A 27,157-nucleotide genomic window follows, 5' to 3' on the forward strand; every position below is an offset into this window, starting at 1 on the left:
CGACCACAAGTTCAGCATTCTTGCTGCTCTGGAGACTCAGTTTTATCATCTGTAAGGTGGGTGCAGGAGGAGGACCCACTCCCAGGGCTGCTGGGGGACGCCCTGGAGTCTGAGAGGGGCCCGTGGCTCACACCCCCTGTCTGGGACATCTCTGCTTCCTGTTTCTCCGTCAGGGGAAGTCTCGGTCTCAGCTTCAAAAGCACAAACACGCTCTCAAAACAAAGGAAGCTGGTCCTCGACTGCGGAGGAAGCAGGAAGCTGCCGGCCCTGCTAGCAGCCCAGCTGCCGGGGCGCGGGGACGGCGGTATGGAGTCTGTGGCCCTGTACAGCTTCCAGGCCACGGAGAGTGACGAGCTGGCCTTCAACAAGGGGGACACGCTCAAGGTAGGGTGGCCGGGGCTGGCCGAGTTGTGCGTATGTGATATGGGGTGGGTGCTTAAAATCAAGGCCTGGATGGCCCTTCTAATAGAGTCTAGTCTCTGGAGGAAGATAGGCCCAGCTTCTCCAGTCATTGGCTACGTGACTCTGGACAAGCCACCTTCTGCCTCGGATTCTCAGTTTTCCCATCTGAGAAATGGGGAGTTAGTTAGTGCTCCCTCCCTTAGGAGCCATTCTGAGAATTCAGCGTAGTGAGTGGCAGGGGCTGATTCAACACCCAGTTTCCCAGGAAAGAAATGAGTTAACTCATTTGAAATGAGTTAAAGAGAGAGAGGCAAAGAGACTGAGACAGAGAGAGGATCTTGGGAATTAAGTACACACACTAACCTATCGGGGATAAAACAACTGTGACTAAGGGTCTAGACGGGCCTCCCCACAGGTGAGATGAGCCTCAATGCTACGCAGTTCCCCTCGTGGAACCTCTGTAAGGAGCACACACCCTCCAGGGCAGAGGGGTTTCCAGGCTCTCTCTCTCAGGAAGTGTCCCTGCTTACATGCCTGCATCTGGAAGCGGAGCTCAGGGCCCTGATTCGGGAGTGTTTGGCACGATTTGGGTGCTGGATTAGCCATCAAGTCCCACTCAGAAAGCTCCCTGGGCCCCAGGCTCCACGCCGGCCCGGTGGGCATGAGACCGGCCATCCTTCCAGTCTGAGCTGGGGCCCCGCTCCGGGCTGCCCCAAGCTTCAGGCCTCAGAAGGGATAGCACCTCCCGTGGGCTGACCGTGTATGGAGCCAGGTCTGAGCTCGGTGGTGTGCTCCAGTGCCCACTTAATCTGCCACGGCCCCATTTTACAGGTGACTAAGTGAGGCCCCCAGGCACCATGACTTGCTCAGTGTGGGGTCAGGTGTGAACCCCTTCACCTGGGCTGGGGTGAGAGGGTGACAGTTCTAAGAAGGGCCACATCATTTTGAGGAAGTCCCCCCTTATCTGTGCTGGGATGCTGGCCCTGGGCCCCCTGGGTAGCCGGCAGGGGGTGGTGACCTGAGGACGTGTGGTTACCTGAGGGTGGGGCAGGCTTGACACCAGGACCAAACAGCCAGTACAGGAGACTCTGAGGTCTAGGACCAGCTCAAAGGCCTTGTTAGCCAATCTGAGAGAGTTTGGGTCTCTAGTTCCAGACTCCAGGGCTTGGGAGAAAGTGGAATCATGAGGAATTTGGAATGGGGTGGGCAGTGCTTTCCCCCTGAGATGCAGGTGATGGACAGTGTGGTGGGGATGGATCTGTGGGGTCCCCCAAGGGAATCACTGTAAAAACTATGACACCCATTTCCCTCCTGGATGCCTGGGCTCTCTACCCACCCAGAGACTGGCCGGGTTCCCACTAACCCTGGCTAGAGCACTGGCATCTTCTGCTGTGTTTGCTTCTAACCCGGGCTCCTGAGGGCAGGGGCATAAACCAGTGCTGGCACAGGGCAGGACCTCAGCAAGACACGGGGTGTCAGAGGAAGGAAGGCGGGATTAAGATGTTAGCCAGGACCCAGGAGGGGACCTCTCGAGGCATGACAGGCCATGGGAAGGGCTGCCTTTTCCTTCCTTCATACAACAAACCCTTGCTGGCCTGTGGAGCATTGTCCTGAGTGCTGAGGCCACAGGCAGTGGACAAAGCCCAATCCCTGTCCTCCCAAACCTGACATTCCAGAGGGTGAGTCATGCCAGGAGGTGACAGATGGATGGAAGCAATCACCCGCGAAGATGGAATGCAGAGGGTGGGAGGGGCAGGGGGACAGCTTTAGACTAGGGGCGGGGGGGGGGTCTGGGCAGCCTCTCAAAAGAAGTGACACCTCAGCTGAGATCTGAAGGATGAGCGGGACCCAACCATGCAGAGAAGAGGCGGGGGAGGAGAGTGAAGGAGGAGATGCATCCAGCGGGGGTGTGAGTGAGTCTGCAGCGTGGACTCAGCCTAGCTCCATGCTCCGTGGTGGCATAAAATACCACACAGTCCCTAAAAATGCCATCTGGGAAAGGGTCATTTAACAATGCAAAAATGCTCATGAGGCAACGTGAAGTGGCAAAAAGGCAGAATGCAGAGGAATATACACAGAGAGCCAACTCACACGTACTCAGTAGATTTGAGTTTTAGGGATAGGAAACTGACATTCTGCAGGTGAGAAAGGGAAAGCTGAGCCTCTTCTAGGCACCGGATTCGTGCCTAGGAAAAAACACCAGCATGTCCTGAGGAGTTAGTCCTGGGTCCTGGGAGGCGGGCCATCAGCAAGTCCCACTTCCTTGTTCATGCCCCTGCCTTTCCCTGATGGACAGGGATGAACAAGTGGGCCTTCCAGGCCCAGACCTGGCGACAGGGCCCTTCCTCACGGTGGTGCAGGTGCCAGGTCAAATCCTGCCTTGATTTAAGATTTTGATGGATTTTTTTTTTTTTGCATTAAATTTTAAACAGTCTAATTTTTAGAACAGTTTGAGGTTTACAGAAAAATCGAGAAGGTAGTGCAGAGGGAGTCGCATCTGACACCGCAGGCCCGCTCTCACCCATGCATACCCTCTCCCGTGGTAACATTTTAGAGTATCAACCTGGTTCATTTGTTACATTAATAGACTGATATGGATACATTATCATTAACTACTGACAGCATGAAAATTTTTTGCATTGATTTTGATTTTTTAACATATTCTCTTAAAATACTATTTACGTTGATTCGTGACATCTTCGGAGCTCCGTAAATTTTGCGCTCAAAGTGCTTCCCCCACCTTATGTGGTCTGGAGTCCGATTTCTGTAACTGCAAAAGTTCGACTGCGACATCGCCTGGCAGCCCTGCTCTCCAACTCCCGTCTGGTGACTGAGCACGCAGGGCGTCCATTCGAGCGTGTTTCCAGCGCACCAGCTGTAAGCGCCCAGTGGACATACAGATCCCAGGCCCTGGGAGCTGGCAGGACGCTGTTCTTCCAGTCTTGAGCTCTGCTCTTAGATGACCCTCTGGACAAATAGCCCCAAATGTCACTTCCCTAAAACATAGCCCCCTCCCAGGAGTAGGCTGCTTTGGGTGCACAGTACCCGTCGCTCCTGGCTAGAGGAAAGATGTGGGTGCTGGCTTACCTCCACCTCTTCATCGACAGCCTGGCCCCCAGAACCCAGACTCAGGGAGCCCATGGCCTCAGCACCTCCACGGGGATGGCCGGTGTGCCCCAGGTTGGACACAGCCAGCCCTGAGCTCCCCACCTGCCCCCGCAGCTGTTCCATTGTACCCGGTGGCCACATCTGCCCACCAGCACCCAGGCCCAGAACTTGGGGTGGTCTTGGCTGCTTTCTCTGCATCTCGGAGCCAGCCTGTTAGCAGTTCCCCCTAAACCGTCCCAAATCTGACCACATCTCAGTCACCCCAGTCCAGGGCCCCATCACCGCTCACCTGGGCCCAGTTCCTCACATCCCTCCCTCCAGTCCACAGCCTGGTCTCCACACAACAGCCACAACCCAGAGCCTGACCTTCCCCCAGTGGCCCTCAGTGGTTCCTCTTGTTTGTTTTTGTGAATAATTTTCTTTATTTATTGGCTATGCTGGGTCTTTGTTGCTGTGTGGGCTTTCTCTAGTTGCGGGACCAGGGGCTACTCTCTGGTTGCTGTGCTTGGGCCTCACATTGCTGCAGCTTCCCTGGTTGCTGAGCACAGGCTCTAGGGCGCGTGGGCTTCTGTGCTTACAGCTCGCAGGCTCTAGAGCACAGGCTCAATAGTCGGGGTGCTCTGTGGCATGTGGGATCTTCCTTGATCAGGGATCGAACCTGAGTCTCCTGCATTGGCAGGTGGATTCTTTACCACCGAGCCACAGGGGAAGCCCGCTCGTCTTGGTTTTGAAAATAAAAATCTGAATGGCCTCCTCATTCCCACCAGAGTACAATAACGTCCAGCTCTCTCGCTCCCTGTGTACCTCACGGTCCGGCCCCCACCTCAGCTGCAGTCACACAGTTTTCCTTTCTGCTCCAAGGACAGCTTGCTCCCACCTCAAGGCCTTTACACTGGCTATTCCTTCGGCCATGGACCGACATCCCCACATCCTCTCACGTCCAGCCTTTCCTATAATTTGGGCCTCAGCTCACATGTCAGTCACCTCCTCAGAGATGCCTTTCTTGCCCACTCCCCCACCCCTGTGGACAATCCCCTGCCCCAACCAGGCATCTACATCTTCCTGGTGTATATCTTGCGAGCACTCCCCACTGCATTAAATTATCTTGTTTATTTGTCTGTTTCCTGTTTCTCCCTCTGCCTCTGCCCTCCAAAGCGTGACCTCCTGCTCCCGGCTGTGTCATTGGGCTGGACACAGGGCCTGCCCTGCAGGAGGTGCTCAGTGACCACACTGGCCAGGGGGTAGTGGCACAGGACAGCACCCAGGAGAAGGGGCCAAGGTGGGAGCATCACCAGGGAGGGTTGGCAATTCCTGTGTCTCAGAGGGTCTGGGTGCTTTGAACAATGTTGACGGCAAGACCTCAGCTACCGCAACCCATCAAAACATTTCTGAGTCTTTCCCTGGAGTGGAGATGACAGGAAAACAAACAAAGTTGGGATAGACGAGATGTGTTACAGCCTCATGTCCACACAGGACTTTGTAGGTCACAAAACACCACCACATGCCATGTAGGCTGCATCTATTTTATGGTTGCAGAAACCGAGGCCAAGGCTGCGGAGAGAGTTAGAGGCAGGCAGACTGGTCTAGAGCCCAAGGCTGCCGGGAACCTTCACTGAATCTGTGTCCCATAGGCCCTGATTTTCCCATTAAGCTGGGGTGGGGGGGATTTGTTTTGTGTTGTTTGGTTTTCAGCAAAAGTTTTCCTGAGTCAGCCACCTGCTTCCGGCTGTCCCTGGGGACGCTAGCCTGGCCCAGACAGTGGGGACAGGAAGGAGGGGGCTCGGCGGGCCAGGCGGTCAGACGAGTTGCTGCCCCAGCCCTCATTCCCATGGGGCCTCTGCTTGGGTGGCTCATCTGTGTCTGATTTTTTGTCTCAACCAAGCATCCCCACCGGGTTGGAGCTGATACATGGACCTGCTCTAGGACGGACAGGGAAGACTGCCCTTGGGCAGGGTCCAGAGACAGAATGAAGGGGGACTGGCGTGAAGAGTGAGGGGGTCCTGCTCACCTCCTCTTGGAGCCTGCGTCCTCCTCTGTGAAATAGCTTTTGATGACAGCAGCCCCGGGGGCCGGGGTGAGAAGGGGTGACCCGTGGCGAGCCTGCCCAGCGACAGGGGAGGGAGCCCAGCGTCCCGCCGCCACCCTCAGCAGCTTCCACCCACACTTGGGTTTCAGTTCCCCTCGGGCCACCTGCAGGGCGACACAGAGCCTGTGACCCGAGCCTTGTCTCAGCCCAAATACCTCCCATTTGCTCCCCAGGGTCTGAACTCCCCACCAGACCATCACCCCTGAGTTCAGGTGTGCGGGTTTGTAAATGTGGGTGACCCCAGGTGACCACCACTTGGTGGGGCTCCTCAGACTGCCCCCTCCCCGGGTCAGCGGAGGTGTCGAGTACCATGGGCCCCATGTCCAGGGCCACAGCTCAGGGACTGAGGGGCTTTGGGGTCTGCCCTAACCCCATGGGGTGCTGGGGGTCTGGGTGGCAGCACTTGGATGTCCAGCTCCAGCCCCGTGTGCCCTTGGCAGGGGAAGCTGACACTCCTGGGTGACCAGGAGCCATGTCTCTCCTGCCCACAGATCCTGAATATGGAGGATGACCAGAATTGGTACAAGGCCGAGCTGCGGGGCGCCGAGGGGTTTGTCCCTAAGAACTACATCCGCCTCAAGCCCCACCCGTGAGTAGCTCCCTCACATCCACAGGACCCCCTGCCCCGCTGCCAAATGTCCCCTCCCAGCCTGGCCCAGACGGAGTGACCTGCAAGGCCTCACCCCAGCCTCCCTCCATCCATCTGGAGCCCCCTGTCTGTACCCTGAGCAGAAGTGGGGGACAGAGATGTGATGACTTGTCCCAAGTGGTGGTAGTCCAGGCCAGTCCAGGCCACAACACCGAGGATCTGGGACACCCGAGAGCACCCGGGCCCTGGAGAGGACGGGGCCTGGGCCCTCAGCGCTGGGCCCAACGGCTGCGGCGTGGCCTCAGGCAGGCCCTGGCTCTCTCTGTTCTTGTTTCTCTGTCTACAGCACAAGGAGGCCCGAGGTTCCACTCATGGGGGGCCCTAGGAGCCTGTGCAGGGGTGGGGGTGAGGGGCCAGGGAGGAGAGGGGCAGGAAGGAGGCAGACCTGAGGGCCCCGCCATTGGAGCAGGAGATGGGAGAGCTGGACACCAGCCAAGCAGAGCTGGGACAGGGCAGAGCAGGAGTCAAGTGTGGGGCCCAGGCATCCCCAGGCCTGGGACCTGCTGGCCCAGGGAAGCCTCTGGTCAGGCTTTCAACATTGAATGCCCTAGTCTCAGCCCCGACACAGGCCTAAGTGGCCAAGAATCTATGAAAAACCAAGTGGATACGTGTGGAGTGAAGGCTGAAGTAGCCTTGAGACACAGTCATTCACTAAACACTGGCTATGGCCCCAGGGACCCGGCCCAGGTGATGCTGGAGACACGTGATGAGATGCTCGGGTCAGAGCAACGTGTCCCAGGGAGAGACAAGAGGTAAAGAAAGTATGACAAGAGAAGGCAGTCAGCATCGAGATAACTAACCAGGGAGGCCTTCTCGGAAGAGGTGACAAACTGAGGTTTTGAAGGATGTGTGTAGGAGTTAGCTGCGTAGTCAGAGAAGGGCATTCCGGGGAGAGGGGCAATGAGAACCCCTGGCTGTGGGCCTGGCAGTGGGGCCTCAGATGCTGGGTGGAGGGTGGGAGGAGCCACGGATGGGTTTCAGCGTGGATGGGGGTCCTGCATCTGATGCGGAGGCAGGTGACAGGGCTGGGCAGGCTAGAGGGGGCAGGCTGGGAGCTGCAACATGTGTGTGGTTGTGGGGTGAAAGGAGAGGGAGGTGCACTGCCAGGGTGGGGCCTGGAGGCTGTTTCCTCTTTATCTGTCTTCGAGTTCTTTCCAAAGCTGCCACCACCTCCGGCTTCCTGTGTTGGGCAAGGCCTCTACCCACCTAGGTCCCCTGTCTGGGCTCCAAGCACTCCTACCCCGCCACAGGTCCTGTAGCCTGGGCTCCCAGCCTGCAAGGGCTGTGTGACCTTGACTTCCGTAAAGGGAGACAGATGGAGAGAACCTGCCAGGGCCACCAGCCAGGGCCAGGTCAGTGAAAGACACAATGGAAGTGGGAGCCTCCAGGTGGAGGCTGTGGCCCAGCGAAGGCTGGGAGCCTAGGAGGTTGGAGGCCACTGAGAAACCCAAGTAGAGGCTTTGGTTTACTCAGAAGGAAAGAAAAGCTGATGGATTTCAGGGCCATGCCCTGTGGGGCACTATGGTGGTTGAAGCCAGTCTCCACCAGGGTGGGTAGCAGCCGTGGAGGGTTCCGTGTCTGATGGCCCTGGGGTCCCTGGGGCTGTCTTTGGCCACTAGTGTCTGGGACAGATCAGGGACCAAGGGCAGATCCCCCACTTGGCTGAGGCCAGGTCCAGGTGCGTTCTGGGCTAACTTCACCCCTGCCCTAGCTCTGAAATAGCAGTGGGGAAAGTCCAGCCAGCAACTGACTCAGCCTTTGGGGCTCCAGTGTGGAACATGGCAGGGCAGGGGTCTCAGGGGGGCCCTGATCACTGCCACCATGCTGCAGCCCAGGGAGCCCGGGGCAGGTGTGATGCAGGCCACCTACTCCCAGGGCCTCTGGGCATCACAGGCAAGGTCCACCGAGGGTCTGACCCAGTCGTGTGGGGGTCTAGGAGTGCACAGTCTGCTGCGCCTGGGAGGTAGAGTAGAAGTTTGCCAGGAGTGTGAGCAGACCAGCTAACAGTGGGGGAGGTGGGGTGCGCATGGCTGAAGGTCGGAGCAGTGGCGGTAAACCCCTGCAGGTGGCGGCACCCTTGTCCTCCCAATGACCCTGCGAGCTAGGTGCTCTCGTCAGCGTCTTGTGGGCCAGGAGACTGTGGCAGAGACGAGTGGCCTGTCCAGGGTCAGAGACGGAGGGAGGTTTGCTTCAGGTGCTGTGGGCCTGGGCTGTGCCCACCAGGATGGAGTTGGGGAAATTTGCCAGGCAAATATTGGCGGGGGGCCTCTGCCCCTCCTTGGGCCTCAGTTTCCACATCAGTAAAATGGGGGCTAAGTGAGGAGTGAGCTGGGTTCTGGGGGTGTCAGGACGGGGAGGCTGGTTTCTCCCATCCTGTCCTTTGAGCTACCGAGGACCAGGAGGGGGCTGGGCACCCTCCTCAAGACTGCGGTTGTGAAAGCCTTTGAGGGTGACGGCCGCCCACACGCGGATGCCTCCTGTGGGGTTTTGTGGGTTCTTCAGAGACACCGGGCTCGGGAAACGCCCACATGGGGCCCCACTGGACCCCTGCTCCCCCCGCGGCAGCACCTGCACGGGTTCCTGCTGGGGGCTTCCCAGAGGAGCTCCGTTCTGGGCACCCCCGAGCCCTGGGCCCTCCGCGTCCCAGCTTAGCCTCTGGCCTGGAGGTTCCTCCGGGACTCCCAGAGACCCAGGCTGAGCTCTCAGAGGCAGCCTGGAGCCCTACCCTTGGCCGCCACCTCCACTGCCTCCACTCCAGGAAAACCCGCTGTGAGATGGGCCCAGGCCTCTCCACCCCCCAGTATGGGGGCAGTTGTGGGCTAGAAGCTCACTTTTGGGGTATGGGCTCCCAGGAGTGGCGTCTAGAACAATGTCAGGACCAGGATTTTATTTTGGGGTGGAAGATGGGGAGGAGCCTTGGAACTGCTCTTTCTGGCTGGAACCAGGGAGCCAACGCCATGAGCTGGGCAGGGTGCCTGTCCTACTCCCCTCAGTCACCACCTGAGACATTGGGGGCCCAACCCGCCCACACCCAGGCCGGGCACATCACTCGGAGGAGCTGCCAGCGCTCACACTTGGCAGGCAGGGGAGGGGTAGGTAGGGCTGCGGGCAGGACCCCGTCTGCCTGCACCTGAGCCCCCGTGCTGGGCTTGCAGGGCTCTCTGTCAACATCCTGACATGACAGGAAATTCCCGCCTCGTATCTGCCGGCTGGGCGCTCAGACTCAGGAAGGGGAGAAGGGAAACAGCTCAGGGAAGGGAGGCTTGGCGGCCTCGGGGCGCCAAGGTCTCACGGTGAGATTCCGGTCACACTGGGCTTTGGTTTCCCCATGTAAACATCAAGAGTGGACTAAAACCCTGGGGCTGGGAAGCCAGCTGGAGGTCACCTGGGCCCTCTGAGGGTAGGCGATTCCCAAAGAGCCAGACTCCGCCAGACTGCCTCGTGCATTTACCAGGAGCCTTCTATATACCTGGTTATGTTTGGTCAGAAGGAAGAGGGACTTGATCGAACCTGTGAGAAAAAGTCCAGGTGGCCTCAGTCTATGCATCTGTGAAATGGGTACAGGGAGAGACCCTTCCTCATCAGAGCAAAGCTACTATTTCTCTTTGGTGGTGGTTTAGTCGCTAAATTGGGTCTGACTGAAAAAAAGACAAAATAAATTGTGTTTGACTGTTCACAATCCCATGGATTGTAGCCCACCAGGCTCTCTCTGTCCATGGAATTCTCCAGGCCAAAAATACTGGCGTGGCTTGCCATTTCCTTCTCCAGAGGATCTTTCTCATTCAGGGATTGAATCTGGGTCTCTTTCATTATAGGCAGATTCTTTACCATCTGAGCCAGGGGAAACCCATTTCTCTTTGGTCATCTTTAAAATATTTTTTCACTTTTAAGAAACTACAACAGGAAATGTAAAAGCCCAGGTGGGGGTGGCTGGGTCAGAGTTCACTGAGGTGTGTGTTTGCCTGAGTGTGTGCGCATGTTAGGTCGCTCAGTTGTGTCTGACTCTTTGTGACCCCGTGGACTGTAGCTTGCTAAGCTCTGTCTATGGGATTCTCCAGGCAAGAATACTGGAGTGGGTTGCCATGCCCTCCTCCAGGGGATCTTCCCAACCCGGGGATTGAACCCGAGACTCTTGTGTCTCCTGCATTGGCAGGTGGGTTCTTTACTACTAGTGCCACATGAGAAGCCCCGTGTGTTTGCCTGGTGTGGTGGCAAAGGCTTGTGCTCAGGAGGCAGAATGCTGGGACTAGGCACAGCTCCTGTCTGCCACCATGTGTGACCTTGGGTACATGACTTCTGCCTCTCTGGGCCTCAGGTTGATAGTCTGTAAAGTGGGCGCAGTCGCACCTCCTGTGTCCAGGACTGCTGGGAGGACCTGGCTGTGATGGGTGCCTGGCACCGGGCAGGGTGGCTGGCCCCCCGCCCTCACCTTGCCCTCTCTGCAGGTGGTACTCGGGCCGGATCTCCCGGCAGCTGGCGGAAGAGATTCTGATGAAGCGGAACCACCAGGGAGCCTTCCTGATCCGGGAGAGTGAGAGCTCCCCAGGGGAGTTCTCCGTTTCTGTGAAGTGAGTTCTGACCCGAATATGTGGAGGAGGGTGGGCAAAGACAGGCCCTCGGAGCAAGGAGGGAACAACAGACCCCTGGAAGCAGATGACAGTCTCGGGGTTGGGGGTGAGGCGACTGCAGGGCGTGGCCCTGGACAGTGAGGATTGGAGGTCGACTGGGAGTCCTCCCATGCTGGGCCAAAGGGTCGGCCATTGTTCCACGAGCAGCAAGTCACCAGGGGAAGCTGATATGACAAGGCTGCAGGGGGAGAGCAGCAAGCCCCCCGGGGTGGGTGTCCAGGATGTGCTCTGGACAGGGTCCCCCTTGTGCTATGCAGTCAAGAGGATGGACCCTGGGGCCAGGGTGCTTAGGTTCACATTCCAGCTCGGCCATTTCCTGTCTGTGTGACTTTGGGCAAGTCACTTAACCTCTCTGTACCTGTTTCCTCACGTGTAAAATGAATTATTGCGAGGAGCAAATGAGTCATTCTATCGAGAGCCGTTAGAATAGTGGCTGCCACTGAAGCAGGGTGGCAGCCTCTGGGCAAAGTGGAACCAGAAACCAGAAGTCACAATGGGGCAATGAGGAGTCCAGGTGGAAGGAGGGGCAGGAGCCGGGGAGGGGGTCGGGCCCCGCTCGTCTCTGTCCTGCCTCTTCCGCACCTGGAACAGGGGGATGTGGGAGCAGCAATTCAAGGACTAGTCACTGAGTTATGTGCAGTGTGCCGGGCAGCATCAGGGACTCAGGAAACAACAGGAAAAAACAAAGTTGCTGTCCTTCAGGGTTTGTGTCTTAGTCGGGGAGACAGACCTTGAAACAAACACAGCAGGAGCCAGGTGGCAGGGACGGATGGCCTCAGGTTTGAGCAGAGATCTGCAGCTGCAGTGCAGGCTGTCCGGGGCCCCAGGAGTGAGGACTGGGAGGAGAGCTTCCGCACAGAGGGAACAGCAAATGGAAAGCCCCTGGGGTGACTGGGCAAAGCCAGTGTGGGGAGGGGTGTCAAATCCAGAGAGAATGGCCTGACAGGTCCCTAGCAGGAGGCGGGTTCCCCCAGAGCAATAGGCCTCCACGGAGCATCCCCACTAGGGGAAGGAAGTGGATCCCTTGGGCTACTGAGGAGGAGGATGGCTGGGATCGAGGCAGGCCCTGGAAAGAGCCAGACGGAGCCGCTGGCATTAGCACTGGGATGGGGCTGGAGGGTCAGGGAGGTGGCATGTGCCCGTGAATTGGGGACCATCAACAATAATACCACCTTCAGGGTTGCTGAGGACACTGGGCACATAGCTGGATGGGATGGGTGGGTGGACATGGGCAGCATGGCCTCAGGGTGCTGGATGGCACCAGTCTTCTAGGACTTGGATGTGTCACAGCCAATGGCTGGCTGATTTTCCAATGGATAAACGTACATAGGATGGCTTTGATGGCTTCTGTGGGGAAAAGTCTGATGCAGCACCAGGCTCAGGGGAGGGAAGAGCTCGTGTCTCCCAGCAGGCTGGCCATGAGGCTCCTGTTTGCAGAAATGTGCCCCAAGGGAGGCCTTTCCTGTCTGTTCTATACAGAGCTTGTGGTGGTGTGCAGTTGGCACACTGGAGCCCTGGCAGGTGGGCTTCTTGTCGGGGTCAGGAGAGCTTCTGGGGATGGTGGTCCCACACCAGGGGTCACAGCCCTCACCCGCCCCTCTCCAAGCTTTGTCACCAGCCTTGGCTTTTCTCACTTCCATTTCCCCTGGGAACAGGCTGAGCTCCTGATCCAAGGCAATGGCTCTCCTCCTCTCTGAGCCTCAGGGGTGGTGAGACACCAGTTCTTGGCCCTGAGCGTCTGGAGCCCCCTGGCTCGCCCCTCCTTCCACAGCCCAGACCTTGAGGCCAGTGGGTCCCCGAGGAACAGGAAGTGGCAGTTTTCCCTGTGCTGGCTCCCAGGGCCCAGTATCTCCTGGGAAAGGCGCCCGCCAGGCGGGCTGGTCTGGCCTCGCTCCAGGAATCAGCTCCAGGGTCACCGCAAAGCAGGGCACAGGGGCTTCTTTGGCCACTTCTGCAGCCTGAACTGAGCTCCTACCTGCCTCCCCCTCACCTGAGAGTGGATCCCATGGCCTGAACTTCCGCCGTGGGTGCCCTGGCACCCTGCCCTCTCCTGGAGCCTCCCGGGGCATGCAGACCCGCCACCCCAGGCACGGGGTCAGGCCAGCCAGCTCAACCTGTGGGGTGTGTGTGTGTAGGACAGGGGAGGAGTCCCTTGGGGAGTGAGGGACTGGGGTCTCCACGATGCCTGATGGAGGGAAGTTCGATGGCAGTAGGCACTCCGCAGGCTGGAGGAGATGACATCTGAGCTGGGCCCTGGGGCATGAGTAGGAGTTTGGTGCACAAAGAGGAGAGGGGATGCCAGGCCCAGGGAACAGCAAGTGTGAAGACCCAGAGGTGGGGCAGAGAAGGTGGGCTTGGAGAGTAGTTGTCTGTCCGAGCAGGAGGGGAATGGGCAGTTTTAGGGAGCCAGCACCAGTGCTTTCTGGGAAAGGGGCCTGGAGTGTCCCTCAGAGAAATCCCCGCACACACACTGTCCCCCTTGTTCCACCCCAGGCATCCTGCCCAAGCCCTTTCCCCTAGCTCAGAGCCAGAACCCTGGGTGCCCGGGTTGTGGTGTGTACACAGCACCACCAGGTGGCGCCCTCCAGCCTCAGTTGCATCTCCCAGGGCCAGGATCCTGGGTCCTGCCCCTACTCTGGTCCATCCTCTGTCAGCGGGCCTTTCAGGGCCCTTGGAGGACCACCAGGCAGACCTCAGAGCAGGAAACAGACTCAGGGCATCTGTGGCTAGGAGAGGGGCTTTTGAGGAAGAATATGAGCTGTGTAACCCTGGGCAAGGTACCCTGGTCTGTTTCCTCGTCTGTGAGATGAACATCGATGCAAGGGGCTGAGAATGCTGCCAGCACACAGCAAGTTCTCCCCAAATGTTGGCTTCCCCGGTGGCTCAGTAGTAAAGAATCCACCTGCCAGTGCAGGAGACACAGACTCCATCACTGGGTGGGGAAGATTCCCTGGAGAAGGAAATGGCAACCCACTCCAGTGTTCTTGCCTGGGAAATTCCATCGACAGAGAAGCCTGGTGGGCTACTGTCCGTGGGGTCGCAAAGAGTCAGATATGACTTAGCGACATGAACAACAACAATCCCAAAAGCCAGCTATAGTTGTCATTGCCATGTCAACCCTCCCAGGACCACACAGTGCCTCCTGGCCCCAGCCCCATGGTCCCAGGCTGTTAGAGAAAGGCCAGTGGCCATGTGGGGCTGGGCAGCCCAGCTCTCCTCCTGTGTGACCTCAGCAGATCCCATCCTCCTCGGCTGTAACGTCCTTATCTCCAGTGTGGAGACAGTAGCCAGGACGTTGTGAAGTCCAGTGACCTGACAGCCACCCTTCTGGGTGATGACTACACAGATGCATGTGCAAGAGCGTTTCCGCCTCACTGGCAGGGCTCCCGGGACCTCTGATCCTACACGAGTGGCATCTCCCACAAGCTCCCGCCAAGCCTCATAAAGCTGTCAGAGGTGGGGTTTACGGGCCTTGCTCTGCCTCCTGGAGCGACGGTGGCCACGGCTGGGTGCCCTTTACAAGTTTACAGAGGGCGGTCACCCCCACCCCCACCTCCAGGAGCATGTCTGAGCTGGCGGCCTGAGGGCCAGGGCAGGGGCGCATGGCCTGGCTGTGTTACTTTTGCCCCCACTCTAATACAGGCTGCGGTGGGCTCCTTGGTTGGAAGCAGTTTGTTCCCTAGTGAGACTAGGAAGATGCTTGCTTCTTTTCAGGCTCAGGTGCCTGGGGTCCTAACTGTTTGCTCTGCCCCTCTGGTTGCTGAGCCCCTACTGTGCACCAGGCCCCATGCCCAGTTTCAGGGACTCAGCTGCCATCAATTCAACAAAGCTCCCTGTCATTTAGGCCCAGGTTCCACTGGAGCAACTGATAATTTTATACATGTATGTATGAGGAGATGTGTATGTATAATTTATTAAACAATTAGTAAATTATATAAAATCTTGGAAGATGAAAAAGGCTCTTGGAAAATGAGGCAGAAAGAATCGGAAGAAGGCATAGTTTTATGCAGGCAAAGACAGGGAGGAAGTGACCTCAGAAGTCTGGTGTGCAAGTGAAGAAACAAAGGCTCAGAAACGTGCAGTAACTTGCCTGAGGTCACACAGCCAGAAACAGCAGATCTAGTGCCCATTGACACCCCCATGACCTGAAAGACCAGGTCTGCCCTTCCGCTCTCCTTCCCTGAGGCTGAAAACCCGGTGTTGGGGGGTTCTCTCTCCACTCCCTTCCCAAGGTCAGTTTGATTCTATCTCACATCTGCTGCAGAACAAGTCATCCACCCCCTCCTTTTTCACAGATGGGAAGACTGAGTGCACAAGGGCCATGCCTTATCAGAAATCACCCAGTAGGCAGTCAGCAACCTGGCCTCCACCAGGCCACCAACCTGGTCTCCAAGCCCTGACTGGGGGGTCCTGGGGATCCTGACACCTTACCCCAGCCTTGTTTATCCACCCTGGGCCACTGTCACCCTGGCTAATGCCGCCACCAGGCCAGAAAAACCTGCTGGGCAGGACCAGCAGCAGCTAGCATTAGGCCTGACTTCATCCTTTAGACTTTTCTGACAGCCCAGGGGCCCGGCCCAGCCCTCACCCCCCTGGGTAGGTGGGCGTGAGGGTCACAAACAGGGACACACACACCCATGGCTGCTCGGAGATGGATGCACATGGCCGGCCTCCCGGAGCAGGGAGAGACACACGCACACATCCAGGTGTGATGGAGAGACACTGGCATGCGCAGGCCTAGACATCAGACACATACATCAGGCTTGGTGCCCTCTCCAGCTCGGGAGGGCTCACCCAGCAGGGCCACCCCTCCTAGCTCTGGGGTCACCTGGACTTAGACTCGGGCCTGGGGAGGTAGGAGACAGGCTGGCCGGGAGAGAAAGTCTGCCCAGGTGCTGGGTCCTCATCCCTGTCACATGGAGGAGGGTCGGTCACTCGTCAGGCCAGGGGCTGGCTCAGAGGAGGGTCACACCTGCTCACAGACACAGCAGACCAGCTGCCCCCAGCCGTGGGCGGGCTCCTCTCCCCTCTGAGCCCTGCTATCCCATCTTGAGCCATGCACAGGCTGAGGACTGGACCACGAGAGCTTCCCAGGTTTGGGAATCCGCCGGTTGTCAGTCTGATGAATTTGAGCAAACTCTGGGAGATAGTGGAGGACAGAGGAGCCTGGCACACTGCAGTCCCCGGGGTCACAGAGAGTTGGACTTGACTTAGCAATTGAACAACAATAAGGTTCTAGAACTGCTGGATCCCTTGCCCCCTCCCAGGTCTCGCCCCTTCCCTGGGTATGATCAGGGAAACACTCCATTCTGGGTGACGTCCGGGTGACTGAAGGTAACCTTCAAACACCAGAGTGTTCAGAACTGTGCTCACTTGGAGCTGAGGTCTCCTCAAAATCCCTACACCCTCCGACCCTCACCCGGAGGACAGCTGCTGAATACACCCCCGGCTCCTCCTCGGAGATGGCACTGAATTAGGGACTCTGCCTCCCCAGCACCACGGCCACAGTCCAGGGGCTGGGAGAACCCCAGGCTCTCCGGGACAGGGCACGAGGGAGTCAAGAACCAAGGCTGCAGCAGGCCGGACAGGAGGGAGGTGCCTGCCCGCCTGCCTGCCCTCCTCCCATCCTGGGACATGGACACACATATCCTACAGCCGACAGCACAGGTGCTTAGTCACCTGGGAACAATGCTTGCTGACGGCACACGAGCGGCTTTGTCTCAGGCCGGGGTGATGGCTCTGCCTGGTCACAGAGCCTCCAGCATTTTCTGGCCTCAGTTCTGCAGGTGGAGCTGGCTGCCCTGAGCGTGGACGTGTGTTAGAGGGGCTGGGAGTACAGCTCAGAGCCAGTGGGGGTTGGGGGTGTCAGCGGGGTCTGGGAATGAAACAGCCAGTGAGCATGGATGCCTGGGCTGCCCCACAGTGTCCCTGACCAGATTCTCTCCCAACTGGGCTATGCCTGGGCCGACTCCTGCCTTCCTGACTTTGGGTATCTGTGAGCAGCGGGTTGCTGGCTGGCTGCACAGGGCTGAGGAAGACAAGGAGTCCCCTGACTCTGACTGAGGGCATCTGAGGCAGCTCACGGAGCTTGGGCCATGATACCCAGGCTTTGAAGCATGAATAAGAGTTTGACTGAAGAAGAATTTGGAAGAAATAATGTAGCAGAGGCCTGGAGGCATGCTTGAAAGTGGAGAGAGAAGCTATGGCGTGGTTGGGATCCTTGCCTTGGGCGGGGCAGGAGGATTCCCCCTCCCCCAGGCCCAGAGACACAGAATGGAAGGTATTTACCTGGGACAAATCTCCATCTTAAATCTCACATCTTACTTTTAACAAGGCAGCACGCCAGGCCTGGGGCTGACAGGTGGAGGAAGTGAGCTCAGACAGGGATAGGCAACTGGGGGATGGACTCCGAGCTCCGGTCCAGGCCCTCGAAGCACTTGGACGGCAGCACTGCAGGAGCTCAGGCTGCCCAGTCATGTGCGGCCCCTCCTGGCATGGGATAGGCTGAGCACAGGGAGGCACCGGCAGGTCCCTCTGCCCTGTGGCCAGTCTGGGAGAGGCAGGCCATCCCTTCAATTGGAAGGTGCTGGGCAGAGGGGTAGGATGCCGTGCAGTTGGGATGCAAGGCTGGGTAAAGGGAGGGAGAAGAGAAAGGGGTACGTTGATCGCATCACAGTGTATTTGAAGAAAATTGAGGCTGGACAGGTCATCAGAGCCAGACCTTGAGATCAAGGTGTTAGGATTTTACCCCGAGGGCTGAGGGCCGTGGGGAGCCATAGAAGGTTCTTAAGGGGGGTGGGGGTGGACAGGAAGCATCCCATAGCCTGAGCCTCTTGCACACTGGCAGGCTTTGGTCTAAGTCAGGATGCTCTTAGGACTCACCCCTCAAGGGACTGTGAGGGCTGAGAGAGGATAAGGTCGGGGAGGGAAAAGAGAGTTAAGGCTGAGGGGACGTTGGAGAGAGGAGGTGCTGTCTGCTCAGCTCTCTCAGAGGAACCATGCAATGTTGCCAACCAATGAGCGTTCACCCAGAAGGGAGGTATTACTATGAGGAAACCGAGGTTCAGAGAAAGTAAGTGATTTGCCTAAGGTCACAGAGCAAGAAAGTGTCCTGATCCAGGGTCCACATCCTTAACTCCACACTCCACGGCCAGGAGATTCCCTGTGCCTTGCACGGAGCCCGTTGGAGGGGACTCAGTCCTCACCCGGAGAGGAAAAGGCCAGGTTCCAGGGGGCAGGGGGAGGGCCCATCCGAGCAGCCCTCTGAGATGGCCTCTCCCCCAGCTACGGGGACCAGGTTCAGCACTTCAAGGTGCTACGCGACCCCTCAGGGAAGTACTACCTGTGGGAGGAGAAGTTCAACTCTCTTAACGAGCTGGTCGCCTTCTACCGGACCACCACCATCGCCAAGAAGCGGCAGGTCTTCCTGCAGGACGAGGAGCCCCTGCCCAAGGTGGGTGGGTTTGGGGGGCGGCAGGAGGAGGGTCTAGCACAGCTTCTCCAGTTCTGTCCTGGGGGTTGTCGTGAAGCAAGAGGAGCTGGGGGGCAGGGGGAGGTGGGAAGGGCGGGTAGAAACTGCTGGGCAAGCAGAGCCTGGCTTATTCTCAGCCAGAAGCTGTGCGTGCACACAGTAGGCGCTCAGTAGTTGTGTGTTGAGTGAGTGAAGGTATGCCACCTGCTGAGCCTCCTGGGAGCCGGCACCTCACAGGTAGGAAGCTGAGGCTCAGGGAGCAACGGGATTCGTCCCAGGCCGCCTGCCGGGTGGGGTCAGCACTAGCTTCTGCTTGCCAGCAGTGGCGTGGGGTTGGGAAGTGGGGCAGGGGGTGCCCGTGGGCCAGGTCCCGGTCTGGTGGAGGGGGTCTAGCCACCCCTTGTTCTCACAATAACAGCAATTTGCCAGCCGGCTCTTTCATCAAGGGGCCCTGGGACCAGATCTCAGTCTCATTAGGGTGATGAAATCAGCCAGTGGGTTTATTAGACCTGACATACTGTTTTCCTTGGGACGGGGTGTCAGCAAGGCCTGGGGCTGGAGGTCAGGACCCTGCACAGCCTAGTGAACTCGGGTTCTGTTGGGGAGGGAGAGGGGGCCGCAGGCTGCTGCTCCAGTCCTGCCTGTTCCTAGGCCCCCCAACCCCTGCTCCTAGCCAGGTGTGATCTTAGGGCCAGTTCCCTCCCCTGGGCCTCAGCTTCCCCTGGGGCCAGTAGGATGAGCCCTGGGAGCTGATAGGAGAGTAAACAGTGTTTTCAGAGGACCCCCTTCCCCGCCTTATGCACCCTCCTCCCATCACCACACTTAGCGCCTGGCCCACTCAGAGCTCAGTCTCAGGGATGGTTCCCCCAGTGGGTCTGCTGCCCAGGCCAGCTCTGCCCTTGGAAAGTGTGAGGGGGCCACGAGGGAGCTGGGGGCTGCCGGAGGGCTCTCCCACACCCACCGCCTGGCTCTGAGGTCACCCACCCTGAGAGGCGACTGCAGAGCAGGCCCGGCCCCTGGGACCCAGGCTGCCTCCTCTGTCCTGGGCAGAGAACCGCTAATTACAGCCTGTCCATGATCCTATCGCCCGCCCAGATGAGATTCTGCAGGCTCGGAGCAGAGTGCCTGGTGGGCAGGCAGGTCCAGGGTGCTGGGTGTGATCATCATGGCGCCAGGCTGACGTGCCCGGCGGGGAGCTCTCATCCAGCAGCCATTCGCAGAGGGCAACCAAGTCCCACAGAGGTCAGGGACTTACCCACGGCCGCTGGGGCACAGGTGGGACTAGAGCCCATCCTGAGAGATGGAAGTGTGCAAAGTGACATCCTTTGCCTCAAAGCCTGGCCAAGGGTAACAGCAGCAGACTGCTCATAGCCACACATCACTTTACAATATAAAGGCCTGCTCCCATAGGTCTGGGGCCTGGAGTCAAAAGCTCAGGAGAGAGCCCCCAAGACGCACAGGTATCTAACCAAAGTCCCATGCTGAGGCCCAGGACTTGGTCCCTTGATTGCTGGCCATGTGGTCCCAGCTGGGCTGCCAGGACAGACCCTGTGGAGATGTAGGGTCTGTGCTGCAGATGTGCAGGGAGCGGGCAGCAGAAGGCCCATGGCGGGGTGGGGTGGGGGGATGGCTGTCATCTGAACCTGGACACAGAGCTGGGTTCAATCCCAACTCTGCCTCCTCTTGGGGCTTCCATGGGGACAGCCCAGCGGGGGGCTCCTGAAAGCCCACTGACCGTCTCCTCCCTTGCAGCCGCCCCGGGCCTGTTTCGCCCAGGCCCAGTTTGACTTCTCGGCCCAGGATCCCTCCCAGCTCAGCTTCCGTCGTGGTGACATCATTGAGGTCCTGGAGCGCCTTGACCCCAGCTGGTGGCGGGGCCGGCTCTCTGGGCGGATCGGCTTCTTCCCGCGGAGCTACGTCCAGCCGGTGCACATGTGACTGGAGTGGGCCCAGGGGCTGAGTCAGTGGACCCGCCGTCCACCAGGCACGTGGAGAGAGGACACTGGCACCCCCAATCCAGGGCTTTGGACGGGAGCATGGGCGTCTTGACTGTCTGGCTGGCCTTTGGCGCTTCATGCTAACTGGGATGGGCCCAGCGCCCCGGAACCACTGCCATGTGCAGCGCCCACCGGTCTGGGGGGCTCCACGGCCTCTGCTGGCCTCTGACATCACAGGTTGGCCAGCAGGGCCCGTCCACTCCAAACACCAATGCCCCACCCCAGGAGGGCTGAGGACTCGGGCTCCACCCACTGGGGGCCCAAGCCAAGGAACCACAGGCTGGGCCTGCCTGTCTCTCCATTCAAAGCCCCAAGGGCTGGCTACTGGGAAGGGGGCCAGGGCCCTGTGTACCAGTGACCTGGACTTCTGGACAGACCCTGGTGGAAAACGACTTCTCAGCTGTCCTTCAAAGACTATGGGATCCACAGGCCTCCAACACCCCTGTCCACTGCAGACACTTAGTGAGGAGGGCAGGGTAGAGGCGAGGTCCCGAGGAAGGAGGGGAGGGGTGGGAGGAATGGAGGCAGCTGCTCCTTGCCACTGGCCCCATGGGACAGATGCACTCCAAGGGGGTAGCCCTGGACATGGCCCCCTAGAAGACACAGCTGCACCTGCCGTATTTGTTCAGGCCCAGGTTCTGCCCAGACCAGGACTTCAGGAAGCGGGGGTCACTGCAGACCCGGTGGGGAGCTGGGGCAGGAGCTGGACTTTGAGGCCCAGCAGCATCCAGGATGGGGGCAGCCTTGCTGGGCCTGGCTTAAGGAGAGGCTGGGTGTCTATGGGGATGGCGCTGCCATACGACCCGGGACGCTCAGAGGCCTGAGCTCTGGTGAATTCGCTGCTCATGACCTGGGCCCGTGAACTCAAAATAAATACAGTGAAAGAAGATAAGTATGTCCGTGAGAAATCTCATTTTCTTTCCAATTACAACTACTATTTTTAAAGTATCAGACATTCTTTTTTTCCCATTTCCTCCCTAATTTTTCAGGGCTCCTACTTGGCTGGCTTGGCCAGTCGCTGGGCACTGGCCTGCCCTGTGGCCCAAGGCGCGCTGCCCTCCTCTGGCCCTCGGTGTTCTTGACGGGGAAAGGGGTACTCTGGGGGCAGCGTCAGGCGAAGTAGGTGTAAAAGAAGATGTTGACGCACATGAGGAGGATGGCGTTGACACCGCAGACACGAGCCCAGAAGGCGTGTCTCTGGGATGCTCGGCCATCACCTGGGGGTAGTGGGAGGAACGGGGAGATGAGGGCCACAGGGTCCCACCCAGTACCCTTGCCTGCCACCCTGCCATGGGTGGGAGCAAGAGGGGGGCCTAGGGTCACACACACACACCTGTTTTCACTCCCAAGGGCAGGTCCTGAGCCAGAGTCCACCAGGTCAGGCTCTGGATCTAGAGGGAAGGGCAGGGGTGAGCCCAGACAGGGGTCAGTGACGGAAAGAGGGCAGGGACCAGGGTTAGATGGGGTTACAGGTCAAGACCCAGAAGATTCCTGAGTCAGAGAGGGTCAGAGGCCAGGGGTGAGGGCAGGCTCACCTGGACGCCCTGGGGGTGTGGTGTCAGCAGGCTCCCAGCGACCACCACAGCCCCGCTGAGCAGGAAGAGGGCCACGGCGAAGTGCAAGTAGTGGACGCCATGGAGGATGGGGGGCCGCGTGTCAGGGTGGCCGCAGGGCGGGGCTGGGTGCAAGAACTCCAGCACCAGCCTCGTGGCACCCACTGCCAGCCCCGCCATCAGGCCCCAGAAGGCTCCCTGGAGGAGAAGGCAGGGCTGCTGGGGCCTCGGGAGGAAGGCCAGGCCTCCCCCACTCAACACCCAGGCAGCAGGGGAGATGAGCCCTGAAGCCTCCCACTCTTCCCACATCCCACCTGCTCGTTGGCCCGCCGCCAGAAGATGCCCAAAACGAAGACTGCAGTCACCGGTGGGGCCAGGGAGCTGGTCACCGACTGCATGTAGATGAAGAGCTGCCCGCCATTGGAGCCCTGCAGGACGGGGATCCAAGCCACACTCACGCCGACGAGCACCACGATGACCAGCCTGCAGGTAGCAGGAGGCGGGCCGTCCTCAAGACCCCCACCCCTCCCCACCTCCCCTGGGTCACTGAGGCTGGCTCTCCATCTGTCCCCTGCTACAGAGCTCCAGCCTCCTCCCCAGCCCCTGCTCCTCTCCTCCAAGAACACAGCTGGCCTTGCCCTCTCCAGACTCTTCCATGGCTCCCCGCTGCCTGCAGGAACCGCCCCCGACTCGGCCTGCAGTGCTCCCGGTCATCCCTGCCATCTCCCCCTGGTCTCCTGTCCATCTTCAAGGCCCGACTCCACCTCTCTAGGTTTGCCATCTCCCACTCCTGGTGGCAGCAGCCTCATCCTTTAGTTCCCTGCTGCACCTCCCAGCACACAGTAGGCACTCAATACAAACTTGTGAATGACCTGTTGCCCTCACATCCAGGCCAGACTGAGCCCCTGGTGGTTCCTCAAATCCTGGCGGGCCTTTGAAGGAGTTGGGACCTCTGGTGGCACACCCCACCCTCTGCTGTGCGTGGCCTGAAGCCCCTCTCCCTGCCCCCCTGTGTGGACACCTCCTCTCAGCTCCTGCCTGCCTCTGGCTGGTGTGAGCACCCTTCCTGCCCCCTCTACCCCCCCCCCGCCCCCCGACACCAGCAGGGACGTGTTTCACTCATTCCTCCATGAAGCATTCATGAGGAGCCTGCCTGAGAGACTGATGGGGTGCTGGGGCTAGGTCTTGGTGACAAGCGGGCCTGGTTTCAGTGCTGCCCCCGGAGTGGGGTGTTCTGTCATCGTGTGCTCAGGGCTAGGCCAAGGGAGCCCAGAGGAAGCACCAATCCAGGAGGGCTTCCAGGAAGAGGGGGCCCTGTGGCATTGGGGGACAAAACTGGGGCTAGGTGTCCATATGCTCTTCTCTGCTTAAGGGCCCCTTGCCTGTATCCTGGCTCACCTGGATGTCCCTCACCCCCAAGGTGGGTGATGGGTGGGACCCTCCGGGACCCCAGAAAGGACAGCAATAGGCCATATGTGCAGCTGGGCGGGTCCTCCCCTTCCCGGCCTGAGGGAGAGGGTGGAGGAAGGAGGCGCCCCCTTGATTAGGGCTAATTAACCCTCCGCCTGGCAGGCGGCGGGCGCTGCCCTCTTCAAAGGCACAGGCAGGCTGCACCCCACCCTCCTTGTACAGGCCCTGCGTCCAACACCAGACTCAGCATCTCTCACAGGGCTGGGCCTCTGCAGCCAGCCTAAAGTGTGGCCCTGGCCCTCACCAGCCTCTGGGGTTTGCTCTTCTGACTCAGCCCCCATCAGGCTGCCAGAGGGACCCGAAACCCAGAGGCTGTTCCTTCTGCCTGGAATGCCCTAATCAGCTCCTCCCCCAGCAAAGCCTCCTCATCCTCCAAAGCCCAGCTCGAGGCCCTCCTCCTCCTCCAGGAAGTCTTCCTGCCCCCCCCAACCCCATTCTGCTGTTGGGTGGGCAGGCCCCCTCCACTGTCCCTGGGCTGCAGCTGTGGTCACTTTAGGGGAGCCCCACAAGGCCAGGTGTCTCTGAGACCTCTCTGGGTCCCAGGGAGGCCCGGCACTAGCGGACTGAAAAGCAGGGGTGGGTGCAGGGAGGACCAGGGAGTGAGGCTCCGGACGCCGGTCATGAAGTGATCACACTCCGAGGCCTGTGGTGGCTCCTCCAGCCCCCCACCTGAGGCGATGCCAGGCTCCTGGGGGACCCCTGCTGCCCTGCCCTGTGTTCTGTCTCTTCTTGGACTGGGGCTCCAGAGACCCAGAGCCCGCATTGGGGAAACACAGCTTGAGCGGTGCTGTTTTAGGCAGGAAGCAGGCTGGAGGTATTGGGGGTGTGCTGGTGCTTCAAGAGGGCAGATGGTAGGGCTGAGCCCTGGGGCCCAGAGAGGGTGAGCAGCCAGGCCACATCACACAGCTGTGCGCCCACAGGCAGGTTGGCAGGGCCCAGGGTGGGCTTGCCTGAGGGGATGGGCGTGAAGGTGGGCCAAGGGTGCTGTTTGTGGGGTGGGCCGCATGGAGGGGAGACCAGCTCAGGACTTTGGCCAGGAAACAGCAGGCAGGGGCTGTGGAGCCACCAAAGGGGCCCTGAGTCTGCTGTGTCCAGCCAGGGGGGCGAGGCAAACCCCTGGGCAGTAGGAGAATGCCCAGTCCCAGCATCCGGGAGGCTGGAGCTGGAGGGGCTCAGGGAGTCACCTGGCTGGGAAAAGTGGCCCAGGTGCCGACCCTGGGAGTAGAGGGAGGGGCTCCCTGCCCTGGATGAGGCCCGGGCCATGCAGGAGCCCATACCTGCCGGCTGGCGTGTCCCAACACAGGCGGCTGTACTGCGTCACGGGACAGCTGCCCGGAGCTCAGGGGACCCCACCCTGAGGATGGGTGCCATGCACTCTCAGCCCGAGGGGGCACTGCTGGGTCAAGCCCAGCACCAGAGAGCAGGGTCCCTGGGGCGGGCAAAGTGGGGGTCGCATGGCTCAGAGGGAGATAGTTGGGGGCAGGACCCCTGAGAGGGCACCAGCTCCCCTTCACCAATCACAGAGTCTCAGCCCGGGAGCTCCTGGGGACTTAGCCAAGCTTGGGGATGGAGGGCCGGGCCAGACACAGCTACACCCACAGGAGCGGCGTCAGAACACCAGTGGGACCTACAAGACCTGCCTGATCTATGGGAGCCACTGGGCTCTAGTTCCTACAGGGGCCTTCCAGGGGAGGGGACTCAGTCCTTGCCCGGGGGTATCAGGTGGGCTGCCAGGAGGAGGGGCACTTGAGCAGATTCTAGAAAGATTAGATGAGTCATAGAGGGATAAGAACGGAACAAGCAGGGCTTAGAGGATGTGGGCAGAAGCTCAGTGGGGCCAGAGGGACAGCTACAGCCTGGGTGTGGCCACGCCCAAGTACTGGCTCCCGGCATGTCTGCAGCAACTGGGATACAACAGGGGACTAGGGGCTCAGACCCAGGGAAGACATCTCTGGGTGTTGGGAAAGGGGGCTTTCCCAGCAGACTCCCTCAGAGGTCCCGACTGGAGTAAGAGAGCTACCCAGGATGGGCATGGCCAGGGGCTGGATATGGAAGGTAGGCGCAGGATGTTCTGGCCTCTCCTCTCCTCTCCTTCCTGGCATCATTCTATCTCCAACCAGCAAACTCTTACTCATCCCTCAGTGCCCACCTCTGGGGGTTCCTCCTGGGCTGAGGGTGTGCTGGAGAAGTCCTCCTCCCCACCCCTCCCCCATACCGTCCCACCAGCAGCAGCTCCCGCTCGCCCGCACGGGGCCGCAGCCGCCTCCAGATGTCCATGGTGAAGAGGGTGCTGCTGCTATTGAAGATGGAGGTCAGCGAGGACATGAGCGCAGCCATCATCACAGCGACCATCAGCCCCCGCAGACCTGGGGGAGGGGTACAGGCCACTGTGACCTCCCTGGGCTGCTCCTGGGCCCTACTGATGAGGCCCCTCCAAGTGCCCGCAGGCAGAGGCCCAGAAGGGTTGGGGTGAGGGTGTTGGAGGTGGTGGGAGGAAGACCCTGACTTGGGATGCTGGGGCTGACAGTGGGCTCCTGCGGCTGCAGGCAACGTGTCTGCTCTCAGCCTCTTCTTTCTACAGAGCTGCCAGTTGACAGAGTGCTTCCACACCCGGACTGCATCTGACGGGTGAGGAGGTGGAAGCTCAGAGAGGAGAAGAGAGTTGCCCAGGGAGGCACAGCAGGCCAGAGGCAAAACCCAGGGGTAGTGGGGGAGTGACAAGGGACCCTCAGCCTGGAGCCCACACCCCGGGCAGGGCGCAGGGGTCCAGAGCCTGCGGTTTCTGCTACTTTTTGTGCATGGCTGCCAGGCAGGCTGAGAGGAGATAAGGCTGCCCACCTGGGGGATAAAAGCCCTTGAAAATGAATGAAGGGCCCACACTGAGGTGAGCAAGGCCCTGCTGTGCAAGGCCTCCTGGGGGTTGTAGGCTCCAAAGGGGCTGAGGGTACAGAGACTCAGTGCTGTGTGACTTTAGGTTGGTTGGCTCCCTCTCTGGGCTTTGGCACAAGTCTGTCTCCAAAGTTTCTTGTGCTTTTTCTTCAAGTGTGTAAGCACCTCCTCCACCTCTGTAGACTCCCTGTCTATCCTCCACCCCCACAACACCTATACACCCCTCCCTGACTCCAGGAAATGCCACCTCCTCCGAGGGCTCAGCCTTGGAGATGCCACTGCTTGCCTGGCCCTGGTTCTGCGTCTGACCTGCTGTGTGACTTCCAGGCATCTCATAGCTCCCTCTGTTCACTAGGCTGGCTGAGATGGGGCCCAAAGCAAAGTGAGTTAAATCATGGTTTCCCCCTCAAACATTTCTCCAACCTCCTTCTCCTGCTCAGGGAGGTGGATTACCTTGGGGTTTATTCTCCTCCCATTTCTCAGGTGGGGAGCTCAAGATCTTGGAGCTGGATCTCTAGGGGTTGTGGTGAGCCCCTCTGAAGAGTAGAGGCAGACGACGCCCCAAGGTGCGAGCCCACAGGGCAGCCAACCCCTGTGCCAGTCAGTTTCCCTGTGCTGTGTTTAATCCCACAACCACTTTGAGGGGTGAGTAGGCATCATTATCCCCAGTTTGCAAATGAGGACACAAAGCTATGAGCAGGGAAGAGGCTTGCCCCAAATACCTCTGCCAGCAAGCGGCAGAACCCAGGCCTGGTCTGGGAGGGAGGGAGGGTGAGAGGAGCAGGGTGGGGTCCGAGCTCCCACAGTGGGATGCTGAGAATCAGGAGGTGAAGCCAGCAGAGGACAGCCGTCTCCTCCATTTGCTTCAGTGGGACCACACCCCTCACCGTGATCTGCTTTCACA

The 27,157-nt window shown here is 59.4% G+C and overlaps 2 protein-coding genes across 2 annotated transcripts in view; one reads left to right on the top strand and one right to left on the bottom strand.

The window, feature by feature from the left end:
* Window positions 1-236: 236 nt before the first annotated feature.
* On the top strand, window positions 237-21,230 carry GRAP (GRB2 related adaptor protein). The gene is made up of 5 exons (NM_001102173.1): window positions 237-384; window positions 6,088-6,185; window positions 10,691-10,813; window positions 18,158-18,326; window positions 20,097-21,230. The coding sequence occupies exons 1-5, from the start codon at window positions 307-309 to the stop codon at window positions 20,280-20,282; spliced, it is 654 nt and encodes a 217-aa protein (NP_001095643.1). The 5' UTR covers window positions 237-306; the 3' UTR covers window positions 20,283-21,230.
* A 9-nt stretch (window positions 21,231-21,239) lies between these two features.
* Window positions 21,240-27,157, bottom strand: part of SLC5A10 (solute carrier family 5 member 10) — a 55,024-nt gene continuing 49,106 nt past the window's right edge. The window contains 5 exon segments of the mRNA NM_001001442.1: window positions 21,240-21,558; window positions 21,675-21,732; window positions 21,877-22,092; window positions 22,209-22,377; window positions 25,580-25,730. Coding sequence (NP_001001442.1) covers window positions 21,452-21,558; window positions 21,675-21,732; window positions 21,877-22,092; window positions 22,209-22,377; window positions 25,580-25,730 — 701 coding nt within the window. The 3' untranslated portion in view covers window positions 21,240-21,451.

Source organism: Bos taurus, chromosome 19 (assembly GCF_002263795.3).
Source record: "Bos taurus isolate L1 Dominette 01449 registration number 42190680 breed Hereford chromosome 19, ARS-UCD2.0, whole genome shotgun sequence".
NCBI lineage: Eukaryota > Metazoa > Chordata > Mammalia > Artiodactyla > Bovidae > Bos > Bos taurus.